Source organism: Staurois parvus, unplaced genomic scaffold (genome assembly GCF_062004578.1).
Source record: "Staurois parvus isolate SC_StPar_1 unplaced genomic scaffold, SC_StPar_1.0 ptg000634l, whole genome shotgun sequence".
NCBI lineage: Eukaryota > Metazoa > Chordata > Amphibia > Anura > Ranidae > Staurois > Staurois parvus.
Window position 1 is genome coordinate 953,510 of NW_028318430.1, and position 19,379 is coordinate 972,888.

The following is a 19,379-nucleotide window of genomic DNA, read 5'->3' on the forward strand; positions in this document are numbered from 1 at the left end:
GTTTCATGTGCTAAATCTCTAAAATATGATCTTGTCACGGGCTAGATGGCCATTGAAAATGGTTGGAAGTATGAATCTCAGCATAATGTGTCGGAATCCATTGAGCATCTTTCCTCAATGTTTACTGCCTTTTTTTTTTTTCTCAAATGTTGACTATTCCATCCCATCCATCCCAAGATATTTAGCATTCATGGTGGTTTTGGACCAAGGTGGCAGGATATCCAACATGTAAAATAATTACATATGTATACGTAAAAGTATAGTGTGGTCATTTTAAGTTTCCAAAGATGACACTCCTGTCTGTTCTGCGGACACCATTCTAAAGCAAAGAAAAATGAAGCACTGCATTTAAATCCTGCATAAAATACATTAGTCTTTTCTTGTAAAAGCAATTTTCACATGCAGGGTAAACCAATGTGTTCTCCATTCCTGATGAAGCCAAGATGAAGCAGACATTTCTTAGGATCTACCTGATATGGAGAGTGTTTACTGTAACTCCCTCCTCATTGGCTAACCTCACTGCAGGCTATCCCCACTTCAGTCTATCTTGAATGCTGCGGCCAGACTCATCCACCTTACTAACCGCTCCGTATCCGCCACCCCCCTCTGCCAATCCCTGCACTGGCTTCCCATTGCCCAAAGGATAAAATTCAAAATGCTAACATTGACGTACAAAGCTGTTCATAATACTGCCCCAAACTACATCACCGATCTGGTATTCAAATACCACTCAAAACGTACTCTCCGCTCCTCACAAGACCTACTACTCTCTAGTTCCCTGGTCTCCTCCTCCCATGCCCGTCTCCAGGACTTTTCCAGGGCTTCCCCCATCCTCTGGAACTCCCTACCCCAATCCATCAGACTATCACCTACTCTCCTCACCTTTAGGCGCACTCTGAAAACCTATCTCTTCAGGGAAGCCTACCCCACCCTGAGCTAATTACTGAACTCCTCTACTCTTCCTACCACTCCATCCCCCACAGATATTTCATTCCTGTACCACTATCCCCTCCCTCCTAGATTGTAAGCTGCAAGGAGCAGGGCCCTCGAACCCCTCGTGTATTGAATCGTATTGTTACTGTACTGTCTCGTGTACTGTCTCCCATTATAATGTACAGCGCTGAGCAAACTGTTGGAGCTATATAAATACTGTATAATAATACTGCAGAGGCATATAGCAGTACTCTTGACCAAATAAGTCTTGTTACATGTGACAAGATGTAACCAATCACAGCTCGCACAGTATTTCTCGGCTGCAAGAATGCAGCCAGAGAGAAGGAGAAATGATTGCTTTTACACCCATAAAGGCTGTAAAAACAATCAATGTTAAAGAAAAAAATCTTCATCACCCCCAAGTAGTACAGTGTCACTATGGTGACACTGTACTGCTAGGGTGACAGTATGTTTAAAAAAGAAAAAAACACAAATAATATAAAAATTAAAAAAGTTTTTTTGAAAAATTATAATTTTTGGTTATAAACTAATTTTGGGTTATTTTTTTTTTTTTTTTTGTACTAAAAAGATAGCTGAATACATTTTGGCCAAGATTTATGAAGCAAGATTTTTTATTTTTAACATTTTATAAGAAAAACTTTATCATTTATCATTTGTTTGGACTTTATCATTTATATAGCAAAAAAATGTAAATCCCAGTGGTGAATAAATATCACCAAAAGCTTTTATCTGTTTAAAAAAAATGCTAAAAAAATTTATATGGGTACAGTGTCGCATGACCGCGCAATTGTCATTCAAAGTGTGATAGCACTGAAAGCTGAAAATTGGCCTGGACTGGAAGGGGGTGAAAGTGTCCAGACTTGAAGTGGTTAAGGAAAAAGTTCAGGAAAGCATAATCATAATAAAACAAACACATACATTCTCCAGCTAAAGGTCACTTGGCTGGCACTGTGCCCATTGGCTCAATTCTTCATTAGTAATGACTGAGTGCTGTAGTTTCAGAGAAGAATGTCCACATGATTCTAATTAAACCTTTGCTTGAGTCAAATATCATTGATGTTACATTGTTATGGTGGGACATGTTTTGTACAGTTCATAAATAAGAAATGTATTCAGGACACAATAATTATTTGAATATTACATTCTGTGTATGTATTTCATTTTAAAGTTGACTGATAATTTTAGGCTTATAGATAACAGCGCATACTTGCTGCATCCAAAGAAACGAGGTAAAATAAAGCTGTTTGGAAGGAATAGTTGCTTTGTGCACTCATTCAGACTGTAACAACTTATTATGTACTCTTGTATATGTTAAGATGGTTTTAGCCATTCTCTATCTAGATATATCAGAGAATTACACCAATTAGCCTTAACATTATGACCACCCACCATAACCCATCAAGGCATAAAAACGGCATTAAACCCAAAAGCAAAAATATATTATATTACAGCTTACAATATTTTAGATGTGATGGCTGCATTAGTTTTCTTTTTTAGGCTTTCTTTCTTCTACTCTCAGCTGGTGATCCAGGCAGTAAGTCTGTTTTTTTTTCCAGTAGAACAATCTGTTCTGCAGATTTATCAGTTACAGGTATGAGAAAAATCATGTAACACTGGCAGAGGAGCTTACAATAATCAGCTTTAATTTGTTTATGGAAAACCTTTATCCCAAAAGAAAAAAAATGTTTGCCCTAACTGATTATAAAGTATTCGCTTGAGTTCAGCTTCAATTTGTTTGTGTATTAAATTTGCCAGTACATCTAACACTCCCCTCCCCCCACACTGACAATGCTGCTAGCTAAAAGTGGCCACTGTGCTCTTTCATCCAGAGTGGGGGCACTCTAATACAGGAGGTGTGTTACTGGCCAGATCACCAGAAAGCAGAGGGAAAAGGCCTAAAAATAGAGAAAAAGAATGTAGCCACCACATCTAATGATCGGTAAGCTGCAAAATATTACATTTTTGTTTTTGGTTTAATACAGCTTGAGCTCCACTAGATCTCCTAAGGTATGTTGTGATATCTGGCACTAAGCCATCAGTAGAGGATCCTTTTACGTCCTGTAAGTTGTGAGATCAGACTAGTTTTTTTAGCACATCCCACAGATGCTCGGTTGGATCGAGATCTAGAGAATTTGGAGGCTAAGTCAAGACCTCAAACTCACTGTTGCGTTCCTTCAACCATCTTTGAATCAGACTAGGCCACCTAAAACAAAAACTTAAAAAAAATTTCACATTGTGCTACTTTGTGCATTCAGTTTGCTGTTATGGTAATCTCTGTATCTGATTCTGCAATGTAATCTGTAATGCTAGACGAGAGGTCTTATTGTATATGCACAATGTCTTCAATAAAACTATAAAAAAGACCAGGCTCCCTTCTTCCATTGCTCTATGGTCCACTTCCGATGCTCAGGGGCCAATTGTAGTCAAGGACATGTAGGCATGTAGGGTCTGCATGGGCACCCTCACTGGTCTGTGACTGCAGAGCCCCAAACACAACCAACTGTGATGCACTGTGTGTATGAATTTGAGCTGCGGTAGTGCTTCTATTGGATCAGCCTTCACTCCCCACATGGTTGCCCATGACTCTGTCGCCAGTTTTCCTTCCTTGGACCACTTGTGGTAGGTCCTGACCACTTAAGACCGGGAACATCCCACAAGAGCTGCAGTTTTACCTTCCCTCCTCACCTTCAGGCGCTCCCTGAAAACCCACCTCTTCAGGGAAGCCTACCCCACCCTCACCTAACTGCTGCTCTCCTTCATTCCTCCTACCACTCCATCCCCCACAGCCACTTCCTCCTGTACCACTACCCCCTCCCTCCCAGATTGTACGCTCGAAAGAGTAGGGCCCTCTTACCCCTCGTGTGCTGTTCGTAGCTGCTGTAATGTTTCATGTATTGTCCCCCCCTCTATTGTACAGCGCTGAGCAAACCCTTTGGCGCTATATAAACTCAATGTAATGTAATAATGTAATGTTTTGGAGATGCTCTGACCCAGTCATCTAACCATTACTATTTGGCCCTTGTCAAAGTTGCTCAGATCATTATGCATGCCCATTTTTTTTATGCTTTTAACCCATCAGCTTCAGGGACAACATGGTAATTTGCTGTCTAATATATCCCACCCACTTTTAAGTGTCATTGTAATGCGATAATCAATGTTATTCACTATACCTGTCAGTGGTCATAATGTTATGGTTGATCAGAGTATATTGCACTCGTAACTGTGACTTCTGAGAATTGAGATGTTCTTTAATATTTTTTTTCATTGTTTTTGTTCTCTTTCCTATTTTAGGGAACAAGTAATCCTATATTTCTTAGCAGCATTGCCTTCTTCCAGGACTCTCTCATAAATCAAATGACCCAGGTTAAGCTATCTGTGTATGATGTCAAAGACCGATCTCAGGGAACTGTAAGTTGTTTATATACGCACTTTCCTCTTTCACAGAAAAACAACGCACTAATTTTGTGATAAGATGTGATCATTCCATTTCAAATATGTTTAAAGCCCCATTCGGGGCTAAAACTGTTTTTTTTTTTTTTTGCCTCATCCTGTCTTCCTGCCTACCTCTAACCCATCCTACTAGGCAACTTTTTTCCTTTACTTTGCAAACCGGGTATACTCACCTAAAACTCCTTCTTTACGTCCGTTGCTGTGTCTTCTAGGTGTGGGGATCATGGATCCTAGTGACCAGGGGTTGAAAACGATCCCGGAGTGGGGCTTTAAGTTTTAATTGTTTAGCTGTTTTGAGTTTTTAAATGTTAAACCAATAGTTGTAAATTTCTAAATTCTTGCTATATTCTAAAATGTAGAACATTGTAAGCCTGATTCAGCTTTTACTATGTATTTTTTTTTCTAAATGAAAAATACTTTAAACGATTTCCCAGTGCGCCTGCTATTAAGGGGTCTTTTAATTGTAGACCTCAGTGGGCTGAGACACTTACCACTAGGTTTTTGCATCTGCCAGGTTCCCCTCCTTCATTCCCTGTAATAAAAATACAAACCATTCTGCTGGCAGAATAAAACTCCTCATATTGGATGTAGATATGGGTGTAGAGAAGCTGATCAGCAGTTTAATGCATTGACATGTACCGCAATCATATATTTGTATACACAGTGCTCAGCATAAATGAGTACACCCCTTCTGAAAAGATTTTTATCAATATCTTAACCTCTTTGTGCCGGCCGCACGCAAATGTGCGGCCTCCCGGCGTCTTGGCCTTGACGCCGAGCGGCCGCGCATTTGCGTGCCATTAGAAAAAACATATGTGCTGAGAGTGTGCGCTCCCAGCACACATGTCCGGTACTCACGGAAAGGTCCCGATCTCCTCTTTCGATCAGGACCTTTCCCAATCGTGACAGTGAATCACGGCGGTCACATGACCCTAAAACCCCGCCCCCAGGCTTCTGAAACCCTTAAAGGGCCAGGAGGCGCCGACGCCAAGGGGTTAATGAACACAAGAACAATTTCCGAAATTTTGACAAAAGTGAGTTTTATAGAACATTTGTTAAGCTCCTTACATGAAAGTAAGGTTAATAATATAACGTACTACTACATCTAGTATTTTGTATGACCTCCATGGTTTGTAAGGAATAGTACCAAGTCTTCTAGGCATGGAATGGACAAGTTGGTGACATATTGCAACATCCATCTTTTTCCATTCTTCAAGAATGACCTCTTTTAGAGCCTGGATGCTGGATGGAGAGTGATGCTCAACTTGTCTCTTCAGAATTCCCCATAGGTGTTCAATTGGGTTCGATCGGGCACAAACTTAGCCACTGAATCACATTCACCTTGTTCTCCTTCAGAAATGCAACAGTGGCCTTATATGTGTGTCTTCATTAAATAACACCCTTTTTATAATCAACTGTCTGCTGGACACCTGCTTAATAAATAATTAGACTCACCTGTAGTTGAATTCTTGTTAATTAGGATTTTGTTGTTTAAAATTTAGCTTCGCTCCTAAAACTTTCGTTGGGGTGTATTCATTTTTGCAACATGGTCTTGAATGAATTTGTTAGGAAAAATACCTTTTTGCGTTTGCAAATTAACAAATCTTGTTTGCAGTCAATGGCCTGCATTTGTGGGAGTAATTTCTAGTATAGTGTCCCATAGAAAATGTTGATTCTGAAAGTAAAGTTAAGGTTTTCTGACAAATCTGTTGGGGTGTTCTCATTTTATGCTGAGCATTCTATATTTCTAAAGGTGCTGTTGACATGAAGTTTTCACCACATGTTGATAACAACTCGTACAATCAATATATACAAAGAAACCAAAACAAATACATTCAGAAATTAAGTTATATTTAATAAAATGGACTGAAAAAGTATTGAACACGCTAACTGAAATTTATTTAACACTTTGTACAAAATCCTTTGCTGGTAATGACCACTTCAGGACACCTCCTTTATGGAGAAACTAGTTGCATGCATTGCTCAGGTGTGATTTTAGCCCATTCTTCCACACAAACAGTCTTCCGTGATTCCGGGTTCCATGGGCTTCTCTATGAACTCTGATCTTTCCATAGTTTTTCGAATGGTTTCAAGTCAGGTGATTGGCTGGGACATTTTAGAAGCTTTATTTTCTTTCTTTGAAACCATTTGAGAGTTTCCTTGGCTTTGTGTTTGGGATCATTGTCTTGCTGAAATGTCCACACTCGTTTCATCGTCATCATCCTGGTAGATGGCAGCAGATTTTTTATCAAGAATGTCTTGGTGCATTTTATCCATTCATCCTTCCTTCAATGACATGAAGTTTGCCAGTACCGTATGCTGAAAAACAGCCCCACACCATGATGTTCCCACCTCCAAACTTCACTGTTGGTATGGTGTTTTGGGGTGATGTGCCGTGCCATTTGACCTCCAAACATGGTGTGTATTATGGCTACCAAGAGTTCAATTTTGGTCTCCTCTGACCAGACTATATTCTCCCAGTAATTTCACAGGCTTGTCTAAATGTTGTGCAGCAAACTTTAAACAAGCTTCAACATGCTTTTTCTTAAGCAATGGAGTCTTGCATGGTGAGCATGCATAAAGGCTAAAGTGCGTTACTTATTGTTTTCTTTGAAACAATTGTACCTGCTAATTCCAGATCTTTCTGAAGCTCTTCACAAGTGGTCCTTGGCTCTTGGACTGATAATTCTTTTCACTCCTCTGTCAGAAATCTTGCAAGGAGCACCTGGTTGGGGCCGACTTACGTTCTTTCCATTTCTGGATTATGACCCCAACAGTGCTCACTGGAACATTCAAAAGTTTAGAAATCCTTCTGTAACCAATGCCATCAGTATGTTGTGCAACAGTAAGGTTGCAAAGGTCTTGAGAGAGCTCTTTGCTTTACCCATCATGAGATGTTTCTTGTGTGACACCTTGGTAATGAGCCACCTTTTTATAGACCATCAGTTGAGACTGAACCAGCTGATATTAATTTGCACTGACAAGTGGCAGGATTGCTTTCTAATTACTGATAGATTTCAGCTGGTGTCTTGGCTTTCCATGCCTTTTTGCACCTTCCTTTCTTATGTGTTCCATACTTTTTCCCATGTCGTTCCATTTTATTAAACATTACTTAATTTCTAAACTTATTTGTTTTGGTTTCTTTGTATGTATGGATTGCATGGGTTGTTACCGACATGTGGTGAAAATTTAATGTCAATAGCACCTTTACAAATATATTTACTGAGAAAAATGGTGACATGTTCAATATTTATTTTACCAGCTGTATATACTGTGAGTGTGATTAAAAGCATGCCAAAAAAAGAAACATCACACAAATAACAAGCATGTCGTATTTACCTGCTCTGTGCAATTGTTTTGCACAGAGCACCCCTGATCCTCTTTTTCTTGGGTCCCCCTCCATCACTCCTGGATCCGTCCCCTTGACTAGTGCCCCCAATAGCAAGCTGCTTGCTATGGGGGCACTGGTGCATGCTCGCTCCCGAGCCCCGCTCTATGCATCCATGAGACACATTCAGGCTCACCCCCTGCTCACTGGCTGAGATTAAAAGCATCAGAAGCCAATGGCTCCCTCTGCTGTGTTTTAGCCAATGAGGAGAGAGAGACCCAGGACAGCTGAGTGATTAGGTGAGTGTTAGGGGGGCTGTGGGGGGAGCAGCACACAGAAGGTTTTTTTTTTTACCTGTACAGCCACCAGCCACTTTAATAAATAGTTCATATGGCACACTTTTTATTCTTTTAGTTTACGTGTTTACTGTGTCTTCAGGACACGAGTGCTACATGGCATTTCACACTTGTTCTTTGTTGATAAATTCATTATAAAATTTCAGTTTTTTTCAGCTTAAAGGCACTTTTTCTTGTTAAGGGATAAGTTCACCTTTCAGAACATGTTACACCCATATTTAGGTTGTATCATGCTCCCACCTCCCACCATCAGCACTCCCTGCTGTGTGACAGCGGGCGGAAGGCTCTTCTCCCTGCACCTGCTGCCACTATTTGAAAACCGCATGGCTCTACAGAGCTCCACCCACCCGGCCACATCGTTCATTCACAGTTTTCTGAACTATAATTACCATCTGCCATTGTGGTTTATGGCTTTTAGTTCTCAAAGAACAAGGGCGCTGGTGAGCGCCATCATAGTTCATTGATTCTTCCTGCCTTTCAGTAACTATCTGCCCATATGGGAGGTACAGGCAGACAGCTTACTGAGAGTCTGTAGGATCCTGGCATTGCACCCACAATCTGCTGATCATAGGTGCAGTGCTTTAGGCTCCATGCACACTGGGGTTTTAATAACTCTGGTAACGTTAGCTGTGTAAAGTCTTGTTAAAAATATGAGGTTTTTCAGTGTTTTTGCATTAGCGTTTTACTGCATTTTTTTGCGTTTTTTTTGCTCAAAAAAAGTCCAAAAACGCCAGTTGCCCGCAATTTACAGTGTTTTGCCGTGTTTTTCAGCATTAAAACGTCTTTACAGCTAAAAAACTCCTCTAGAAACCCACTAGTCCAGGGTTTTTTTCCAGTCAAACACCCCTGCCATAAACCGCTGATGCTGGGGAGTTTACTGGCTGTAGGAAAAAACATCAAAAGCCAAAAACAGCAACTGTAAAAATGTCCAGTGTGCATGAGGACTTACAGGCTGCAATGTAAAAAAAATACTAAATGCATATTTTTTACCTGCAAAAAGGGGTTCTAAAATAGATGTGTGCTATCAGTGCTGCTTTTTACAATGATTGATAAAAGGAGGGTCAATTTAAATTGACCCTACCTATGGGTGGGGGGTATCAGCAAAATAACCTGTCCCTTGGCCTATTTGCTAAAATTTCAGGTTCTATCAGATCTTCTGACACTGATCCTTTTTCATGTTTCTGGGTATGTAGATGAGCATGTCTTCATCTGGATGCTGTGGGGCCTCCTGGTGACTCATAGATTACTATTGTGTCCCATAGAGACCAGGGGTTAGTAGGAAGAACCACAGCAGCCAGCGGAGAGACCCTCTATTGGTGATGCTAGAAGAATTGAATTGGATCAGTGCCTGGAGCTTTGCTACAGAGTGCAATTTTAGCTGACCTCCTGACAATGTTGTTTGCATGACTGTAATGTTGACCCTCTAGATCATGGGCGTCAAACTGGCAGTCCTCCAGCTATTCCCAAACTACAAGTCCCATGAGGTATTGCATGATTGACAGTTACAAGCATGACTCCCAAAGGCAGAGGTAACAGCTGGAGGGCCGCCAGTTTGACACCCCTGCTCTAGGTTCATCCCTTTCTCAGTAACTGATGTGAAGCACATGCATATATTGTAAAAGTTCAAAGATTCAGAGTATTGGGCAACAGAGTCAACATGACAGCCAGGCAACTAGTATTTGCAGAATGAAATATTTGCATTAGCATTCATTATTTCTCCAAAGAAAGGTTTCCTTTAACCACCTTCCGCCCACCATATAGTACAATGACAGGCGCAAGGTGGTTCTCTCGTTCTGATAGGACATCATATGACGTCCTTCCATTCTCACCACGCATGCGTGGCTCAGGGAGCGAGGGACACAGCGGATCACGGAAAGAGCCGGAGATGTCGGCTCGGTCATGTGATCAGCTGTGTCCAATCACAGCTGATTACATGTAAACACGGAAATGCCGGTTATCGGCATTTCTCTCCTCTTGAGCGGTCACGCTGACAGCTCGAGAGGAGAGGAGAGCCGGTAATCGGCTTTCTGTGGAGGGTACATGTACACGGATCATCAGGGCACTGATGATCAGTGTGCCCTGATGATCAGTGTGGCCCCAAAAGTGCCACCTGTTAGTGTCCATCAGTCAGTGCTCGTCAGTGCCACATCAATGCCAGATATCAGTGCATACCAGTGCACATCAATGCCACATATCAGTGCCCATTTGAGCTGCCTTTCAATGTCACCCATCAGTGCCAGTCAGTGCCACATATCAATGCCAATCCGTTGCACCTATCAGTGCACATCAGTGCCGCCTATCAGTGCCAGTCAGTGCCGCCTATCAGTGCCAGTCAGTGCCGCCTATCAGTGCCATATATCAGTGTCATGTATCAATGCTGCGTTTCAGTGCCCATCAGTGATGCCTGTCAATGCCGATCAGTGCAACCTACCAGTGCCTCTTCATCAGTGCCACCTATCAGTGTCCATCAGTGCAGCCTATCAGTGCCCATCACTACAGCCTCATTAGCGCACATCAGTGAAGAAGAAAAATCACTTATTTACAAAATTTTATAACAAAAACTAAGAAAAAACGTTTTTTTTTTCAAAATTTTCTTTTGGTTTTTGGTTTGCTTAAGAAAAAATAAAAATTCCAGAGGTGATTAAATACCACCAAAAGAAAGCTATATCTGTCTCAAAAAAATGATAAAAATTTCATATGGGTACAGTGTTGCATGACCGCACAATTGTCATTCAAAGTGTGACAGCGCTGAAAGCTGGAAATTGGCCTGGGCAGGAAGGGGGTATAAGTGCCCTGTAGGCTAGTGGTTAAAGAAAGCTGATAAGATTTGCTGTTATTCACAGACCTGCTAACCCAGCAGGAAGTAGATCAGTTTGAAGATTTGAAGCATGTTAACTTTGTACTTTCCTCTTTCTTTATTATTTTCTGCATAGATGTATTTGCTGGGCTCTGGAAAGTTTATAGTAAAGGATTTATTACAGGAGAAGAGCCACAGATTACATCTGCCACTATGGTAAGCATATGGTTTCTTGGTTGTCCATATGTATATTTGGAAATGCTCATCAATATTAAGTTGGATTTGAAGTGATAAAAGGTTTGAGTGTCTTGTTTTTCTCTGTTCCTGTTATATATGTCAGTGTGTATAGATCAGGAGGCTGATATGAAGTGACAGAAGCATTCGGTATCTATCTTATCTGTGTATGTAGTACATGTGTGAGAGTGTGTAGTGTAGAGATGGGCCCACCGCTTACACTTGTAGGGGTAATAGTCTAGGTGCAGTACATGAAATAGTACATAGAATATGCAGCAGGCAGTAGATGCACCCAGCGGGTCTTACAACCGGAGGAATTTGCCAAAGTAGTTTAATCAATGTCATTGTTTCGGCAGGACACAGCCTGTGTGTGTGTGTGTGTGTGTGTGTGTAATATATATATATATACATATACACATATATACACACACACACACAGAAGTGCAAGTGACGGGAGCAGTCGGTGTCTGTATTTGTCTTTGTGTGATTGTACACTGGTCTGGAGGCGATTATGAAATGACAGTCTATTGATGTCTTTGTCTGTACGGTATGTATGTAAATGTGCATGGATCTGGAAGAAGATATGAAATGACTGAAGCATTCTTTGTGTTCAGTATATATGTGACTGTGTATAGATCTGGAGGAAGATCTGAAATGACAGAAGCATTCCTTGCTTGTCTATGTGTATAGTATATATGTGACTGTGTATAGATCTGGAGGAAGATCTGAAATGACAGAAGCATTCCTTGCTAGTCTATGTGTATAGTATATATGTGGCTGTGTATAGATCTGGAGGAAGATATGAAATGACAGAAACATTCCTTGCTTGTCTATGTGTATAGTATATATGTGACTGTGTATAGATCTGGAGGAAGATCTGAAATGACAGAAGCATTCCTTGCTTGTCTATGTGTATAGTATATATGTGACTGTGTATAGATCTGGAGGAAGATCTGAAATGACAGAAGCATTCCTTGCTTGTCTATGTGTACAGTATATATGTGACTGTGTATAGATCTGGAGGAAGATCTGAAATGACAGAAGCATTCCTTGCTTGTCTATGTGTATAGTATATATGTGACTGTGTATAGATCTGGAGGAAGATCTGAAATGACAGAAGCATTCCTTGCTTGTCTATGTGTACAGTATATATGTGGCTGTGTATAGATCTGGAGGAAGATCTGAAATGACAGAAGCATTCCTTGCTTGTCTTTGTGTATAGTATTTATGTGACTGTGTATATATTTAGAAGAAGTAATGAAATGACAAAAGCATTCCTTGTGTTGCTTATCTACATGTACAGTATATATGTGAATATGCATATGGAGGAAGTTGATGTGGAGGAAGATATTATATGACAGGAGCATTTAACATCTTGTTGCTCAATGTGTACAGTATATATGTGAATGTTTTTATAGGTGTGGAAGCAGGTGTGAAGTTGCAGACACCAAAACATTTGTAGCAAGTGTCTGATCGGATTAGGTATTCAATGGATAAGTTCACCTTTTAAAAACAAGTTGTAAATGCACCTTTTTTGCAGGTAAAAAATATGTATTCATTTTTATTTCTAAGGGGCTTGTTGAGCAATGCGCTCACAATCAGCAAACAGTGGGTGCAGTGTCTGGCTCCTGCAGACTCTCAGGATAGTTTGAACAGAGCCCCGCATGTCCATGCTGTTTTTACCTTTTGACAGTGGGTGCAGGGAGAAGATCCCCTGTCCGCTGTCACAGGGAGGGGGGAATTGAGAAGCAGAGGGTGTTAATATGGCACGTTACACCATAAATATGCGTGTAACCTGTTCAGAAAGCAGATCAGATAAGTGAGCATTTTCAACTTTTAGGGGAAAAACCATACAATTCTGCTAATCACTGACAAAGGTGAAAATAATGCGTTGGAGATACTCATGACCTTATGAAAAAAAATGCACATCAAATGAAAATGCACACAGGTTTAATTTTTAGATTGCTCTATTTGTTTCTTTTTTTTTTCTTTTTTTTTTGTCACAAAGTAATATTGGTTACCAGGAATATAACCTCTTCAGAGGATGCAACTGTGACAGATCCCATGTGGTCATGGGCCCTTAAGTGTCTAGTCCTCCTAACTACCAGTTGTGATTTCATTACATACATTCATTACATGTTAATATAAACTGTGATATAATTATACAAAATGACATATAAAATAACCACAAATAATTGCGGTACCCTTAAGTAGAATAAATAAATAACTAAATCATTAAATCCACCACCAAATAAGTGCATAAATGTGTCAAAACGTATATCAAAATAAGGGTCCTCATAGAGTCCATTCAATAAAATTATTGAATGGACTCTGTGAGGACGCTAAATTTGATATATATTTTGTCACATTTATGCACTTATTTGGTGGTGGATTTAATGATTTAGTTATTTATTTATTCTACTTAAGGGTAGCGCTATTATTTGTGGTTATTTTATGTCATGTTGTATAATTATATCACAGTTTATATTAATTTTTACAGCAGTTTAATAGTAGCAGCTCCCAAATTATGTGATTCTGCTTGTATCCATAGGTGCGATACTGTGAATCTTGGGGTGTGGGATATTACTCACCTAGACACCGGTCAGGACTCATTGTACCTTTTAAGAATACATTCATTACATGTGCTTATATTGGCTGCTCTACAGTAGGAAAACAATAACCCATTTTTTATGGGTACCTGACAGCAGACTGATCAGGAACAAGGTTGGAAATCTTGGCTTGAGATATAAGATTTCTTTTCTTGTTTGGCCCTGTGATTATAAATTAAAGTTATTGCAGTAAAACGGAGATTAAAAAAAAATTTCATAAAGGCAAAAAATCTTCATTTTGCAAATAAACATTTAACGGCTAAGTTGACATTTTAATTAAAAAAAAAAAATGCACAGGAAAAAAGTGCATTTATAATTTTATTTTCCACTGGAGCCTACAAAGGATAGCGCCTGTGATCAGTCGCTGGTGCAATGTCAGGTTCCTGCAAACACTTCCTCCAGCTCTCTGCCCGTGTCTTTGTACAGGCTTTCAGTTAGAAAGCTGAATGAAGTGTAAATAGACTACAAGTGTGCTGATTACTGCACCTATGGTCCATTGAAAACTACAAGTCTGTCTGCTGCGGTGGAAGACAGGACTTGTAGCTTATTCATTTACTGATCTCCACCCGCTGAGCCACACTGATTTTAAATGTGACAGCGGCTGTAGGGGTGAGGAACCCTGGCACACTGTCACAGGGAGAGGGCTGTGTGGGTGTGAAGCGAGTGCTTAGGAACATGTTACACCCTAAATATGAGTGCAACATGTTCCTATAGGTGAACCTCGCTTCTAATACATCACAAAAGATTCCCAAAGCACTAAGGGCTAGCCAAACAAGCAGCACAGCAGACACAGAATTCTTTGAGTCATGCTTTGTCTGTTTGAAACCTCAGGCGAAGTATTCTGATAAGGGATGAATCTTTGCAATAAATCATATGTTTATGTAAATTTCAGCATATGAGTTCTGTAAACAGGCTGTAGGAGATGTAGTAAAATGTGAACACTAGCCTAAAGTTCTATCTGCTGGTTCAAAAAAAAAGTAAAAACACTGTAAGGTGCAATATTTAATATTTGCTAATCAAAAACTAAAATCTATATTTACTTCTTTATTCCTAAAGATAATAAAGAAAATGTATAAAAGTTAAAAACCTCATATGTTCCCTTTAAAAGGGTTGATTTCCATAAAGTATTGAATACAGACAATAATAAGGATAGCCTAATTGAAGAGAAAATTGATGTGCATGCCAAACTTGGGTAACCGTTATTGCACAGCATGAGCATTTTAAGTGCTTTTATGCGCCAGGCTCCCTGTATAAGGAGTGCAAATTATCAAATGAATGGAGTGCAGAAAAAACATGACTGGAGACAGTTGCAGCCTCATAGACCGAAATAAGCATTTTTCCTCACGTGCTGAATAGTGGACATGTATGTTAGGTGGAGGAAAGCTTGTTCCAAGGTCTGATTATTGAATGATTAGATTTCCCGGAGTTTGGCTGTTATAGATACCCTGTCAAATCAAATTCTTTCACTCTGCAGGTCTGCTGAACAAGAACGAGTTGGTAACATCACTATTATAGGCTGGCAAATGGAGGAGAAGGTTGATCAGCGCCCCCCTGTTAATAGATCACTGGATACTGTTAATGGAAGAGTAAGTATAATCTGGTCACAACAAGACAGTTCATATTTGTATGCCCATTTGGGTTTACACACCCATTAACTGAATAATTCAAAATAAAATGGGTTTACTAAATCTGTTAATGAAAATGTTACATGTTCACATTATTGTGAAGTGGAAGGAAAATGATAAATGGTTTTCAAATTTTTTTTTACAAATAAATATCTGAAAAGTGTTGCATGAATTTGTATTCAGCCCCCTTTACTCTGATATCCCTAACTAAAATCTAGTGGAAATAATTGCCTTCAGAAGTCACCTAATTAGTAAATAGCATCCACCTGTGTGTAATTTAATCTCAGTATAAATACAGCTGTTCTGTGAAGCCATCAGGTTTGTTAGAGAACGTTAGTGAACAAACCGCATCATGAAGGCCAAGGAACACACCAGACAAGTCAGGGATAAAGTTGTGGAGAAGTTTAAAGCAAGGTTAGGATATAAAAAAAATATCCCAAGCTTTGAACATCTCACAGAGCACTGTTCAATCCATCATCCGAAAATGGAAAGAGTACAACTGCAAACCTACCAAGACATGGCCGTCCACCTAAAGTGGCAGGCAAGGCAAAGACAGCATTAATCAGAGAAGCAGCCAAGAGGCCCGTGGTAACTCTGGAGGAGCTGCAGAGATACACAGTTCAGGTGGGAGAATCTGTCCACAGAACAACTATTAGTCGTGCATGCCACAAATCTGGCCTTTATGGAAGAGCGGCAAGAAGAAAGCTATAAGAAGTCCCATTTGCAGTTTGCGAGAAGTCATGTGGGGGACACAGCAAACGTGGAAGAAGGTGCTCTGGTCAAATGATACCAAAATCAAATTTTTTGGCCTAAAAGCAAAACACTATGTGTGGCAAAAAACTAACACTGCACATCACCCTGAACACATCATTCCCACCGTGAAACATGGTGGTGGCAGTATCAGGTTGTGGGAATGCTTTTCTTCAACAGGGACAGTGAAGCTGGTCAGAGTTGATGAGAAGATGGATGGAGCCAAATACAGGGCAATCTTAGAAGAAAACCTGTTAGAGTCTGCAAAAGACTTGAGACGGGCGGAGGTTCACCTTCCAGCAGGACAACGACCCTAAACATACACCCAGAGCTACAATGGAATGGTTTAAATCAAAGCATATTCATGTGTTAGAATGGCCCAATCATAGTCCAGACCTAAATCCAATTGAGAATCTGTGGCAAGACTTGAAAATTGCTGTTCACAGACACTCTCCATCCAATCTGACAGAGCTTGAGCTATTTTGCAAAGAAGAATGGGCAGAAATGTCCCTCTCTAGATGTGCAAAGCTGGTAGAGACATCCCCAAAAAGACTTGCAGCTGTAATTGCAGCAAAAGGTGGTTCTGCAAAGTACTGATTCGGGGGGGGGGGGGGCTGAATACAAATGCATGGCACACGTTTCACATATTTATTTGTAAAAAAATTTGAAAACCATTTATCATTTTCCTTCCACTTCACAATTATGTGCCACTTTGTGTTGGTCTATGTGGAACATTTCAAGGGGTATGAATACTTTTTCAAAGGTGTGTGTGTATGTATGTATATGTTTGTGTGTGTGTATGTATGTGTATATATGTGTGTATATGTATGTATATATGTGTGTGTATGTGTATGCAGTATGTGAAATAGGCAAGTGTAAAAGAGTTATTAGAGCCTTATAGTAATGGACTGATACTTTGTAAATGTTAGAAAAGGTAGGCATTGCGCTTTTTCATTTATAAACCTTCTGATGTATTTTGGAAGAGTTGACATCATGGCTGTTTCCAATACTATTTAAAATGACTCTAAAGGCAAAAGATGTTTTACCTTATTGTTTGTTATGGGGGCATTCAGTGGGGGGGAGCAGCCAGGAACCCTGGCGGGGGAACCGAAAAGAGGAGGATTGGGGCTGCTCTGTTCAAAACCATTACACAGACCAGGTAAGTATGACGTGTTTGTTATTTTTAGAAAATAAAATGGATCCTTTACAATTGCTTTAAGGATGGCCCACCCATGACCCACCCATGCTAGCCCTGCCACAGTGTTAGTAGGCTCTGGTCATACATCAAGACATTGGATTGTGAAAGGTATATATACCTGTCAGTTGAGTCTGTCATAGATAACATTTCCTGTAACTACATGACTTTCTGCATTGCCATAGTTAGACGAATAGAGTCATGTAGAGCAGGGCTCTCCAAACTTTCAAAACAAAGGGCCAGTTTACTGTCCTTCAGACTTTAGGAGGGCCGGACTGTGGCCTTTTGGGAGTACAAAAAGGTCCCAACATCAGTTGGAAAAAAACAATGCCCCAACATTGGTGTCATTTGGAGGAACTGTGCCTCATCATTGATGTATTTTGGAGAAATTGTGCCCCTTCATTTGTGTCAGTGGGAGGGGAATTATTCCTCATTTTTTGTGTCAGTGGATGAAATAGTGCCGAAGGGCTGGATGAAAGCAAGCAAAGAACTCATCTGGCCCCCGGGCCACAGTTTGAAGACCACTGGTGTAGAGTAAAGTTAGCCTTCAACTTGATCTTTCATTTATGATCACATCTATCACTAATGGAACCAAGAACAGCATCCACTACTGTTACCTTCCCTCAGGGCATTGTGTTATAGGTCTTCTTGAAAGATCACACAGAGACTGATGTTGTATATTACATTAGTTAAAATATACATTACCATATCCATACTCACTGAAACATGGATGGCTGTTTCTTCCATAGTGTGCAATTTTAAATTGTTTTTGACATGTTTCATCTGTAAACACATATGATTTTGTTTTTAGACTGTAATTCCAGTTGATGAAAGTTTAACAGAATCTTTAGGAATACGTTCAAAATATGCATCTTTACGAAAAGATACACTTCTAAAATCAGGTAAGCTGATTTCTAGTAATTTATTTACGCAGTGTTGCTTGCTTCTATGCACGGTTGTCTGCAAGTAGACTAGATTGGGTTTTCGGTGGATGAATAGTCACACACTCCTAAGTTACAAGTACAAACCCCTTTCTTGCAAATGTATCATATAAAGTTAAAATGAATTTGTATAGTTGAGGACAAATTAGACATTGGTTCTGCCAGATGTCTATACCTGTCATGTGTGTAGTAGAGCCTTAAGTTTATTTTCATCTTTTTGATTCACAGTGTTTGGAGGTGCAATCTGCCGCATGTATCGATTTCCTACAACAGATGGTAATCACCTGCGAATACTGGAGCAAATGGCTGAGAGTGTCCTTTCGTTGCATATACCCAGACAGTTTGTAAAACTCCTGCTGGAAGAGGATGCTGCCAGGTGAGATAAGTGTAGGCATCCTTCTTCACATGAAGTCCCACAAATTCACATAATAACTCCCATGTCTATATATACTGTAACACCAGTACTTTTGTTTCTTACTGGGCAGCAGCTCTCCTCCTTGTCCTGACCACAAAAGCTAAAAAATGTACATTTAGTATTCAGTCTACTGTTAAATTCTTTAATTTAAAGATAACATTTTCACATAATGTACTGATTATTATACCATTCATTCACAGTCTAAAGCTGGACATACATGGTTAGTTTTTTTTTTCATTCAGTCATGGGACATTGTATTATGATAGCAGCACCCACTAATTGGCTGCAGCCACTGGTTCAGTAGAATTTTCCATCATGTTCCTTCAACAGAAGGGGACAGCCGTACACTGATAAAACTTCAGCTTATCCCTACTGAACCTACTGAATTTCATCAGTGTCTGGCCAGCTTAAAGGCTAAGTTCACCTTTTGCACCATGCACCTTACACCTGTTTTTAGGTGCTGACCACTGCTAACACCCCCCCATTTGCAAGTTAAGTTATGAAATGTGTGTGAAGTCGCAAGTGGGTGGATTGAGAAAATACTAAATGTATGGTTACCACATATTCAGAAACTGCCTGTGGTTGGTTACATCCTGTTTATCATGTATAGTCTATCTACACAGTTATTTATTCCATCCAGGAAACATAATCTTGATGTAAAGTACTAAACTAGAATGACTAATATACTTTGAATATATTTTAGCAGCTAGCAATCAGTTTAGCAG

At 39.9% G+C, this 19,379-nt stretch overlaps 1 protein-coding gene across 8 annotated transcripts in view; it reads left to right on the forward strand.

The window, feature by feature from the left end:
* Positions 1-19,379, forward strand: part of INPP4A (inositol polyphosphate-4-phosphatase type I A) — a 173,627-nt gene that overhangs the window by 78,135 nt on the left and 76,113 nt on the right. For all 8 annotated transcript variants that reach the window (XM_089693465.1, XM_089693462.1, XM_089693464.1 and 5 more), the window contains exons 6-10: positions 4,246-4,362; positions 11,022-11,101; positions 15,203-15,314; positions 18,110-18,200; positions 18,468-18,615. In XM_089693465.1, coding sequence (XP_089549591.1) covers positions 4,246-4,362; positions 11,022-11,101; positions 15,203-15,314; positions 18,110-18,200; positions 18,468-18,615 — 548 coding nt within the window. The remainder of the gene's footprint in view (positions 1-4,245; positions 4,363-11,021; positions 11,102-15,202; positions 15,315-18,109; positions 18,201-18,467; positions 18,616-19,379) is intronic.